The sequence below is a fragment of the Gobio gobio genome, assembly GCF_949357685.1.
Source record: "Gobio gobio genome assembly, chromosome: 2".
Taxonomy (NCBI): domain Eukaryota; kingdom Metazoa; phylum Chordata; class Actinopteri; order Cypriniformes; family Gobionidae; genus Gobio; species Gobio gobio.
In genome coordinates, this window is record NC_137098.1 from 6,844,769 (window position 1) to 6,857,481 (window position 12,713).

General features: G+C 40.7%; 1 protein-coding gene across 1 annotated transcript in view; it reads right to left on the bottom strand.

The window, feature by feature from the left end:
• The window catches only part of mmp15b (matrix metallopeptidase 15b), a 44,638-nt gene that overhangs the window by 10,818 nt on the left and 21,107 nt on the right, over window positions 1-12,713 (bottom strand). The window contains exons 5-7 of the mRNA XM_079801951.1: window positions 6,061-6,222; window positions 5,042-5,253; window positions 24-162 (exon numbers count right to left, since the gene is read on the bottom strand). Coding sequence (XP_079658077.1) covers window positions 24-162; window positions 5,042-5,253; window positions 6,061-6,222 — 513 coding nt within the window. The remainder of the gene's footprint in view (window positions 1-23; window positions 163-5,041; window positions 5,254-6,060; window positions 6,223-12,713) is intronic.

Genomic DNA, 12,713 nt, shown 5'->3' on the forward strand with positions numbered 1-12,713 from the left:
GTTCAGTTAGAAAGAGAAAATACCTTTGAAAAACACAAATCGCCCATCATGCCTTTCATACGCGGCGTCGATGTCTCCCGGCAGACCTCTCCAGAAGTGTCCTATCGGCATCGGGTAGTTATCCAGCACTCTATTCCTCCTCACTCTCCAGAACCAGCGACCCTGAGGAAGCAATAAGAGATTCAGAATCAGCGACCAGATGAGGATTGTTGTGTACTTCTGTCCTTATGGTGGTTAAGTTTATTAGCAGCCCTCTTTTTTCAACCATTTCTGTCCTGATTTCTTCAAGCGGAGGGTCTATGGGTGGGTAAATGTCTGGTTTTTTTTCAGATCTTTCGATCTAATTGACGAAATAAGCTCGCACAATTTACATATGAACACAACAGGAGACAACGGGAAAACATACGGAGAGCATCAGCTTTTGTTTCTGCTCTGACAGCCCCCCAAGGCCGAACGCTGTGAGTGTGTGTTATCAATCAGGAATGGAGAGAAAACATTGTTTGGTACGTTTTTCGTCTTCAAACCAAACTAAGTTTAAATCCCATCTGGCTTGCGCGCTTCCCATAATATTCACGCATTAGGTCAGTAGACGGAGAGAAGACGGTCTTTTGTGGCTGTTTGAACACATTCGACCACATGATCTACGACCACATTCAATCTACACTACGAAAACAATCCAGTCAAATGTGTTTTCCACTACCTCTGGAAGTGGTCGAAAGTGGACAAGCTCAAAACGCTTTAGACCCGTTTACACCTGGATTTTGTGTCGTCTACTTGTGATCCGATCAACCAAAACGCTTCTTAATACCAGGTGTAAACAGAGCCTCAGTTGACATGCGTATTGCACATTTTCCAAACCCTCAACACTTAAAAGTGTAACTGAAAGAAAATCAGAAAACACCAAATAAGCGACTACGAAGATAGAAACTTAGAGTTATGCTATTATCAGTACATATATGTCTTTTTTTGTCTGGCTAAAATTGTACATCCAATTACATCTCTTCAACAAGACACAGTCTGAGGTATCATTCATGTCTAGAACAAGAGGTGCAGGACAAGTTATATACTAAATATATTTAGGACCTCTGACTCTTAAGGACCCCTCTGACCCCGATATACTTTCAGCGAAATCGAAGAACATACAGGCCTCATTTAGAACAAAATCAGTTTGTTTGGAAATTATTTCAGGAGTATGAAACAACCTGCAAAAGGGAATTTTCTGGAAAAGTTAGCTCCGCATGGTAAACACCTTCAAAACTTCCATTGGTCCATGGCGTTGATGTAATAGGTGGGTGTGGCTCTGAGGCTCCGCCCTTTTTGACATGGAAAAGTCCTCTAGTTCATTTCTTCTGTTCAGTCCATTGAGGTCAGATGTCCATGAGTAAAAACATGAACACACTGGAGAGCCGCTTAATAATAGAAACTGAAGTTGTACTTATAATTGAAGTGACACTGACTGCTTTAAAGCAATCTACTGTATGAAGAGCTAAAGAAACTTGACTGAAGTGTCGAAAGAGCTGGTTCAAACATCCACATCGCTATGATCAGATGCTTTCTTAACTGCCGTTTTCTCACCACTGTGTGTTTATTCTGTTATTGAGAGGAAAGCGCACAGCACACATTTACATATTCATCTAAACGTCATCTAAACGTCACTCTCAGCAGTGTTGTTAGATCCACTGCAAAGGTATATTGTTCTTCTTAGAAGGAAAATTAACTTAGTATATCAGGGCTTTAGCTGCAGTAATAGTGATCATGTACATAAACTCAGTGTATCCTTTACACTCACTCTGGCTCTCCACCAGGACCTTCAGAATGTTCCAAACCAATCCCAAATTAAAACCAGAGCTGGGTCTGCGGCCAACACGCTCTAAATTTATCCTGCTTTCTCCCCACACCCTCCTCAACCCCAACACCTCATCACAAACAGACACACATGCTTCTTGTTCTCGCTTGGAGGAACACAATCTTGCATGAGTTAACTATTAGTATTGTTACATAAGGAATGGCCTTCTTTCAGGAAGCTGCCTTTGAGACATGCAGATTACCGGGGAGTGGTCCTTTACTCAAGGGCATCTGATTGTTAATGGATAACTTGACTACTGCAGCCAGTTAAACATTAACATCTGAAGAAGAAACATATAAATATTGTCCAACAATTTGTGCTGAGGTGTAGCATGCACAGAAATGCCTACGGCTCACCACATCTTGAAATAAAATTAAACCATTGCAGTTACAGCTTTTGATCTTTTAGGTCTTTTTGTAGTTAAAATGACGGCCATGTTTGTCAAGATACACCAATGTCATAATGGACAATGATAGCAACTGAGACAGACACTGCATATACATTTTGAAGTCAATCAGACCCACTGTACTGTAGTTAGAGCCAGTTTCATGATTTGTTCAATTATAACTTCAATTATAAGATTTGGTAGATTTAGGTTTTTAGACTTATTTTCATGGCAACCATCTCACCAAACACGAATAGAGCATCAGGAGCAAATTATTTCAATGTTAAGTCAATGGAAAGGCGCGTTAACGCGCGTCTGGAGGTCCTGCGGCACGAATGACGCGAATTGAGCATCTTGCGCAAATGGTGGTTTTTGTGCATTCACGCGTTTAAAGCGAATTCGCGTCTAACGCCCGGGTTGAAAAATTTGAACTTTCGCGTCAATTCGCGCTGCGTTAACCAATCAGGAGCCTGCCTGCTTGCTGCTGTCACGTGGTAAAGTGACGTGATGAGAGATCCTGCATAATTTAAAAAACTACTATTGTGTCACAAAAGGTAGTTTTAAGACTTTTTCAGGTGAGAATGTAGTTGTTTAAAGCTCAAATCTCAAATATTTAAAAAAAACAATCTTGCGTTTTTGGAGTTGTGAGATCCAGGCGATCACTGGGCGCTCAGCGCTCATTAACCCCGACGAGAGCAGCCTTTCCTTGGCCAGTCCTTCTGACACTTGCCGCTGGCTGTGATGTCCTGTAGTGGTTCGTCTTGTGTGGATCTAACGGGCGATCTTTGGTGTCATGAATCTATAATTTGTTGTCTGCCAAATCGTTTTGACTGAGGGCAGGGAGAAGTTTTATAACTTTCTTTTTTAAGGATATTTAAATATACATGCAGTGAAGATAATGTAGGAGTTGCCTGGACCACATTTGTGTGGCTATTAATGTTTAATATATATTTTTAATGAAAATGAAAAGAGGCAGAGTGGTGTTTTATGACATATTTCTCCTGGAGCGCCTTGAACGCGCATCTATTTTGCTTCAAACGCTCGATTTATACGGAATGGATTCAAAATGTTCAAGCGTCCAACTAGACGTGGTAGACACGATTTTTATGCTCTATTCGCGTTTGGTGTGAACACAGCATTGGAGTCCTGAATCCTTGCCGAGTCCAACGATACCAAACATGCTAGGTTTCGCCTTATGGTTTGTGCAACGTTGTGATTTAGCTTTTAAACAACTTTCGCGAATATCTTCAAAACCGTTAATCCGTTTGAGACAAAACCACAGTAGGAAAATCGGAATTATAGCGGGTTGACTAAATGTTAATGGCCAAATGTCAAAAAATTTTATGTCGGTTGTGGGTCATTTTTATATGCTCATAAATACAAATGTCTATAACTCCTAAATGAAATTAGATATTTTCTTATGTATGTGGGCACTCTGAGGACACACACAAAAAGCGGAGGGAATTTTTCTTGGCATGGTCCGAAGATGATCTGGTTAAATTTTCGTGAAAATTGGAGCAACGTCCTAGGAGGAATCCAATTCAAAATGGCGGAAACATTTTCATGATGGAAAACGACGTCATGGGGTGCAATTGAATCGTTTTGAGCCAAAGAATCAGAGGAAAAAAATTGGGGGAAAAAAGTGTCTAGGCCTTACGGTTTAAAAGTTATTAACATAATCATGAGTGCAAATTTGGACAGTTGGTGGCCCTAGAGCGATTGAGTTAGACACTCCAAATTTGCTACAGTGACATTTCAGACTGTCCTCTATCTGTGTGCCAAATTTCACAACTTTCTATCATACGGTTCTATGGGCTGCCATAGACTTCCAGAGCGGAAGAAGAAGAAGAATAACATGAAGAAGAACGCCAAAAAATACAAGAGGTGCCCCTTTGCCCCTTCGGAGCTTGTCCCCTATTTAAATAACAAAATACAATCCTCTGTATGTCCTGTACATTTAGAATTGACAATAACATTGACAATGATAATATTAAAGTACTTTTTGCTCACCACATCTATAAATAAAATGAATATCTCACTCTTTACAATAAGGTGGCATTTACAGTACAAACATTAGTTACCTCGAACAAACAACGAAAAATAAGTCTAAAGCATTTATCAATAATTTTTAATCAGGATATTTTGGTCCCTAGATATTTATCTGCATAAAGGTTAACCAGGGCACGGACATATTTGCCAATTGTATCATTAGGATTTTTATAATAACCTAGTTAAAAAGCTTTTCTTACACATACTGTACATTTCTTCTAACTTCTCCAACAGCAAGACTAAAGCTAAATAATGTGCTTTTTCATCTAATGGCAGAAAGTGAAAGATCATATGATGTTGTTTGTTTGTTTTTTCAGAGAAAAAAAAAGAGGAATTAAAGAGACAGAGAGCACTTCTTTCATGCAAGAGCAAATCACATGACATGACGTGACCACAAAACCGCAACTCCAGCAAAAGGGGTAGAGCGGATGAAGTCTGATGTATCTCCTGATCAACTCCAGACTCCAAATACATGGTTCCTTTCCTCTTTATGGAGCTCAGCCCCGTAACAAAGACTAGCGCTGGGGTTTTTACGGCCCATTGCCTAACAAAGCCTGATTGAGAGCAGGCCGACCTCAGCAGGTCTCCATGTGTGTCAGGTCGTTCACCTGGAACTGCGACTGTTATTGTTTCACCGCTTGACCTGCTCTGATTCAGAAAGCACTACGGCGGCTGAGTGAATCTGACAAAGCCTGTCAAAAACATGTTTGGGACATATAATTCTCTTTGCCATAATGCAGAGAAAAGCTTCTTTAGCTCACCTTAAAGACAAACATCTCTCCCCTGAGCATGGTGACTGTGTCAAAATTTCCCTCACAGATGTTTGGGCCGTAGTGATCCGGGCGTTCGGTGGTGCGAGGCCTGTCCGGCCGGCGAGGGGGCGCTCCAGGAGGGTTCTTAGGAGGCTGAGGATGGGCTGGTCGCCGAGGAGTCACAGTGGGGAGAGCCTGAGTGGGAGAACTGCCAGGGGGTCCTGCAAGGAAGAGAGGAAGAAACAAACACAATTACTTCAGAATTTTTAATAATAGCTCATTGTGGCAACCTCTTAGTTCAGTCTATGATAAATATAAAATTGATAGCTAATATATATATATATATATATATATATATATATATATATATATATATATATATATATATATATATATATATGATAAGACTAAAAGTCCCAATGGTTCTAAAACTAGGCTTCATGTTCTGCATGCAAAAATAACTTAATTTCTTTCTTTTTTTTAAAGTATGAGCAATAATAGTGATGCTTGCCTTCACAAACACCAATAATGAGTGAAATGAGTAATGGATTTGCCATGACATGAGCACGAGTTCTTTCTTCTAAAGTGGGAAGGATGCCTACGGTTCTCCCTCACAGCTGAAACTCCCTCATGCAAAACTTAAACAAACATTACTTAAGACTAGAGTATATTTCAAAAGGAACATGCCTGGTCAAGGGCAAAGTAAACCAATCTACCACAAAAACATTACACCAAAAGCTTGAAAACCACTAAAAATACTTACTGGTAAACATAACAAAACACGTGTTTATAATAACTCTGGACCAGGAAACTAAACATAATCTAAAACTGTAAATCTATACTGCCCATAATCGCTTTCTGCCAGATGATAAGGAGAACAACAGAGAACGGGATCCGGAAATCAAATGCGCCAGACCAGAACAAATGTTGCACAACCGCTACACCAGAGAACTAGCACTAAACACTTGCTCTTGTTCTGAACGGCCCAATTGATCAGAGATGTGAGAACATCACAGGTGTCAGGTTACCGTAAATCTGCTGGACGCCACGGAGATCATCCTCGGGCAGCTCAAAGTTTTCTGTGTCCATCCACTGGTAGAAAGGAGCCATAATAGCCATAGGATTATTGGAGTGCTCCAGTCCGAGGGCATGGCCCAGCTCATGTACGGCTACCAGGAACAGATCATTACCTGGGGGGAGACACATATTAAATATCACAGGCTGTGGTATAAGAGAGAGATAATGGTCAGCAATGAGTGAAGAATGTCTGATACAACAGCATTCGCTCTGGGAGATCACAGCTGCACTTTATGGGCACTCTGGCTTGGGGACACATGATATACTGCATATCAACTAGAACCTGCAGTTAAGTGTGCACATTAAACAGAATCGCCACTGGTCTTGCAGGAAGTGAAGCTATATTTAGTTGTCTGGGTAAATCGGCCGTTGGGCCAAACCGGTCTCGCTCCATTCTGTGCCAATCCGACCCAGCTGGTGCGGATGTGGTTTCATTTTCCACTGTGGCTGATAACAGACATCTTTGGAATGTAATACAAATGCGTCAGTCGTTGCCTTGTTAACGCTAGAGTTTACAGACGGTTTGGGATGTAAATAGCGACCGCGTTATGTAGGATGAAAAGATATTTCTGGGACTCTAGCTTATTCACCGTATCCCCCAGAGTTAGAGCAGTCCATACATACTATTCTCATCTCTGTGTGTGCCATAACTCTGTCTGACACACTCACTGCTAGCCTAGCTTAGCACAAAGACTGGAGGTAAATGGCTCCAGCTAGCCTACTGCTCAATAAGTGACAAAATAACGCCAACATTTTCTATAGTAGGCAACTCGTTTGTCATCAATATCAGTTCACAAATTAGGCTGGAGTTCTTTCATACCAGCTTCAAAAAACACTTTTGCACAAACCAAACTCTGATGGCAAACACACAAACAAATGTGTAACTTTGCACTTTGTTTGTGTTCTTACCCTTGTGAAAAAAAGTACACTTTAGCATACTTTTTAAAGGAACATGCCGACTTTTTGGGACTTTAGCTTATTCACCGTATCCCCCAGAGTTAGAGAAGTCCATACACACCATTCTCACCTCTGTGCGTGCCATAACTCTGTCTGACGCACCCATCGCTAGCCTAGCTTAGCACAAAGACTGGAGGTAAATGGCTCCAGCTAGCCTACTGCTCAATAAGTGACAAAATAACGCCAACATTTTCCTATTTACATGTTGTGATGTGTGTAGTTACATTGTGTACGAAGACCGACGGAAAATTAAAAGTTGTGATTTTCTAGACCGATATGGCTAGGAACCAGTGATGCGCGGGTTGATCCAAAATGAGCGGGTGCCCGCGGCCACCCGCGGTTACCCGCGGTTACGAGTCATCCAAAAATATTTTTAATGATATTCGGGTCACGGTCGGTCGGATCGTCAATAAATCCTTATTTACCTTTTGAATGTTGAGCGTTATTAACTTTTGAATAAATGCTGACGCGGGACAAAATGCCCGATTTCCCAAAACGTTGAGCTGAGCAATGCCATTGTACCATTTTAATAGGCTACTTTTAAACGCATTTAAAGTCAGTTGTATGTATTTTCTGAGAGGGGGCGGGATTTTTGTTGGGAAAGTCGGGGGAGAGACGCACACTTCGATTAGACTGGATAAACACATGCAGCATCTTAATTGTTAAGAAAATTTAACGAAATAAATGAATAAATCAAGCCTGTATTACATAACACTAGGCTATATCATACAGCATTCAGAAAAATAACAGTTTGCGCTCCTAAGGGCTTTCACGCTTTTCCAAATGTTTTCCAAATGTGGGCTGATGAATTCTTCAAGCCGGGTCGAAACATAAACATCGCGTTCATCAATAATATGCATCTGGAGCTGAAATGGAAAATGATGGGCCGCCGCAAGAACTTCCTGCTCTCGCTGCTGCACCTCTGAGCGCACCACGCCAGGGCCTGAAACATTTTCTCAATGGCCCAATGAGCTACGATGAGCATTTACTACTTTTAAAAAATGCGGGTCAGGAAGCGGGTCGGGTACAATATTTTCTTCTTTTTTTTGCGGTCCGAGTTGCGGGCGGGTTAGTTGAAAACGTCGGTCGGGTGCGGGTTGTTTATACATTGACCCGCGCATCACTGCTAGGAACTATGCTCTCATTCCTGCGTAATAATCAAGGAACTTTGAGCCGTACCATGAGTGCAGCGGCGCAATGATATTACACAGCGCCTGAAAATACTCCGCAGCGCTCCCTGTGTAAGCAGGTTGTCACGTTGGTTGTGTTGATGGAAGTTAGCCTATTTTCCAGCGCTGTGTAATATCATTGCGGCGCTGCACTCATGGTATGGCAGCAAAGCTCCTTGATTATTTCGCAGGAATGAGAGTATAGTTCCTAGCCATATCGGTCTAGAAAATCGCAACTTTTCATTTTCCGTCGGTCTTAGTACACGATGTAACTACACACCGACGGCGAGTTTCAGGCTTTATTATTTATATGCGGAGGACGAAATCGCGCAGTCCTACGTCACCAGACGAAACTTCACTGTACTTAAGACCACGATGAAAAAGCAGACAGCAGCAGGTCTGAGGGAAAAAGAGTTCCTGGGACAAATTGTTCCAGGTAATTTCGGTGGAAACGGGGCTTATGAGTGTTAATTCTTGAAAATGGACTCTTTTGACTATCGTAATATATCTTCCTGATGTAAACGGTTAATCTGTGCACGCTATTCCAAAGAAAAGTGTTTGTCTTTGTAATCTTTCATCAAAATGACTCTTTTGGCTGACGTCACCCAAGCTGATTAAGCGTTAACCAATGAGAGCTGGCAGGTGTTTCAGGAAGGGAAGAAGTCCCAAAATAGACTGCAAACTCTACTATGAAACACTTTTAACTATCCAGTCTACACTATTTTTCTCATTGACGTTTCACTAAATGCATCACTTTAGATGATTATTATGGGTTTGCAAATGATGTTTCATTTTGACTTCTCTGTCTTCACATTTAGCTTGCATTTTTTGGTACACAGCAGAGTTTGATCCCCTTCTCCTCATCATGCTCACCGAAGGCTACAGTGGAAAATGCATTATTACACTATAGTAGGCAAATCGTTTGTCGTCAATATCAGTTCACAAATTAGGCTGGAGTTCTTTCATACCAGCTTCAAAAACCACTTTTGCACAAACCAAACTCTGATCTCAAACAGATTGTGATCCACACACAAACATTTGTTTGTGTTCTTACCCGTGTGAAAAAGAAGTACACTTTAGCATACTTTAAAAAGACTACTTACTACGAAAATACTATACGGTTATAGTTTATTTTATGGTGTCATTGTTACAGTGTAATTATATATTTAAGCACTGATTAATAATAACGAACTACATGTACTTACTATAGGGTTAGGGTAGAATTAGGGTTTGGTTGAGGGTTAGTGGCATGTAATTATGCATAATGTTTTTGTTATTACTATGGTAATTACATGTAAAAGGACACTAAAATAAAGTGTTACCCAATATACTTTATAACAATATACTTTTACTATTTAATTGAATGTTAATTGCAATTAAATGAAAATGTACTAGCTTGCATTTTATTAAATGCAATTAGCTTTTTACTTAAGTAGGACTTAAGTGCATATTTATATGTCATTTCATAATTATTTCTACTGTCTTTGAAATATGGTTAAACTGTACTGCCGAATGTATGGACATAATGAGGAAGTTGTAATTTAGCAAATTTAAAATGTATAAACTTTTAATGTAATACCACATAACACACGTCAGTTAAAATTATAATCAAGCACTTTACATGTGCTTTTTAGTCAACACATCAAAACAAGGGCTCTTCTTTAAAGCAAGAATGATTCAAAAATGTACTTTAAAGTAAAACTTTACACTCGAGATGATTACAAAGTGCACTTTTTAAAAGTATATTTAAGGAACAGTGATGAAAGTGTACTCTCTTTAAGTGCACTTAAGTTACATTTTATTTCATTAATGTTATATTATTTGCAAGTGCAGTTTTTTAAGAAATACACTTTTGAAATTTGAAGTGTGCATTTGAGCACTTGTCATCCTCATCATCATGTCCTGAATGGGTACAGATTTGTAAGACATAGTGAGTGTTCCTCTCACTCAGGCTTACCAGTTCATATGAAAGGAGTTTGTGAATCAGTGCAGAACATTTGCATTTATCTGCACACGATTTATGGAAACACTTGCAATGACAGTGCACTCAGTCTGTGACTGATTTTAATCATGTTATGTCTCCCTTTTCCGGCTGTCACAGTGATCTGTGACTCGGCGAGTGTAAATGGCTCTGTGATTCTTAAATCCTGATTTTCAGGGAGGGGCGAGGGGGTGTGATTGACTGCTTCCCTTTAATACTGACTGTATATGCATTATTAGCCAGTGTTAATGCAGGATGTATGAAGTCATCGGATAGTAATGTTGCTTGTTCAAGGTTTCTTTATTCTTCTTTTTTTGTCAGAGAGGCAACATCATTAGGGCTAATAAGTGTGCAGATAAGAGAAGCACTGAACTGGTTGTCCTAATGCTTTCAGACAGTTCAATCAATGACGGCTTTCACAGACAAATGCACTCGTCATTCAAAGCTGCTCTTGTCTGAGGGCAGCGACTGTTAAAAGATGCAACTTCAGGGCAATAGGAGACATCTCTCCTCACAGCTGTGACACTGTGACCGAGACTTCAACTGAAGCTAACAATGACGATCCTGTAGCCAGACATTACATACCTATGGAAATAGGCTCTGGAAAATCCTCGAGATTCCTTTTGAAGTCGCATGATGAGCTCTCTCAGTGAATCTTACAGTGCGTCAGCAATTAATCAAACGTGTCATGATGGAATGATTCCTTTAAACTGTTTGAAAAACTACATCTCATGGTTAACCTTTGGCCCATTTAAAGACAAAGAGGCTTTTCCAAGTTACTTTAGGAAACACGGACCGTATTACAGTAACTTTCTGTCTTAAAGGGATAGTTCACCCAAAAATTTTAATTAGCCCATGATTTAGTCTTCCGAGGTGTATATGACATTTTTAGTTATATTAAAAATGTTCTGTCTAATCCAAGCATTATAATTGCAGTAATAATTGCTCTGTTTTTGAAGTCCATAAAAAATGCATCTGTCTGTCAAATAACTGCTCCACACGGCTCCGGTGTGTTAATAAAGGCCTTCTGAAGCGAATCGATGCGTTTGTGTAAGAAAAATATCCATAATTTGTATTGCCATCACTTCTGGTGAATAAGGTCAAAATACATGCAAAATACCGGCGCAATCATAGATATATACATAGATTCCTCATTAGTGCCTGCGGATCGGTTGAATGAGGCATCTACGTATATATATCTTTGATCGCGCTAGTATTTTGACCTTATTCGCCGGAAGTTATGGCGCTGGGAAAACTAGATAACATTCGTCTGATAAGAGGTAAATAAATAACATAAATACTGTTGGGTTTCTCACAGACACTGATCGTTTCGTGTCTTAAGACATCAATGTGTCGCCACGAGCCCCATGGTTTAATAAGGATTTGTATGTCAATGGGCCCTATCTTGCACCCAGCGCAATTGACTTTGTACACCGACGCATGTGTCATTCCTATTTTGCACCCGCGCAAAGCGCGCTTTTCCCTCCACAGAAGCACGTCGCTAAACTAGTGAATGAACTTGCGCTACCTGGGCGGTTCAGCGCAAAAAAGGAGGCGTGTTCCGGCGCAAACAATCCCTGGTGCTATTTTGCTGTTCCATTAAACAATTGCGCCACTGACCAGAAAAAACCTAGTCTAAAGTCAGTGGCGCGTTGCGCGTTGTTCATTATGCTATTTTAAGGGCGCATGCTTGACCATAATGTATAGCGTGCACAACGCGCATACACTTTGCTCATGTAATCTACACAGATGCAACAGTTATTTTTGCAAATCATAAATTGTTACACTAAAAAATATTAACACATGAGATGACGGAAATCATTGTGGTGTGCCACGAAGATGTGAAAAAATAGGCATAAATCTAGCTTACAAATTATTCAGGCTAATTGTAGTCTAATAATTAAGGAGACCTGTTTGCCCAATAGTGGCAACTTCTGGCAAGACATATATGTATATAAGGACATCTAACAAATTGGTTTGTCTGTCAAGAACCAGGAAAAAAAATCGGTGAGGGTGGACGCAGCGATGTCCTCTGCTGGCGTCAGGTCCTGAGTAGAGGCAGATCCACCTCCCGTTACACGGCGTGCCCGATTGATGCTGGCAAGCTTGGACTTTCCCTGTCTTCTGATGTCATTGTAGCGCTTGCGGCACTGGTGCGACGTCCTGGGGATGCCAGCTGATGAAACAATTGTGGCTATTTCCTCCCACGCCTGTTTAACCGACGCTATTTTGGGTGGGTTTCTCCCATCCCCATACAACACAACTTCTCTGTCTTTCACTGCTCTTACAAGAACATCAGTCTCCTCGGTTGTGAACCGCTCTTGGCGTGCGCCTGGTAAATACGCCATAATAATAGCAATCCATAATGGAACTTGCGCACCTGCTTTTACAGGGAATGTTGGATGACGCTCTGATTGGTTTATTCACGTTACGCCCAAACCACACCTATGAATAATGAAGCTACTTCAGACCAACCCATTTTAGATTTGCGCCGGGC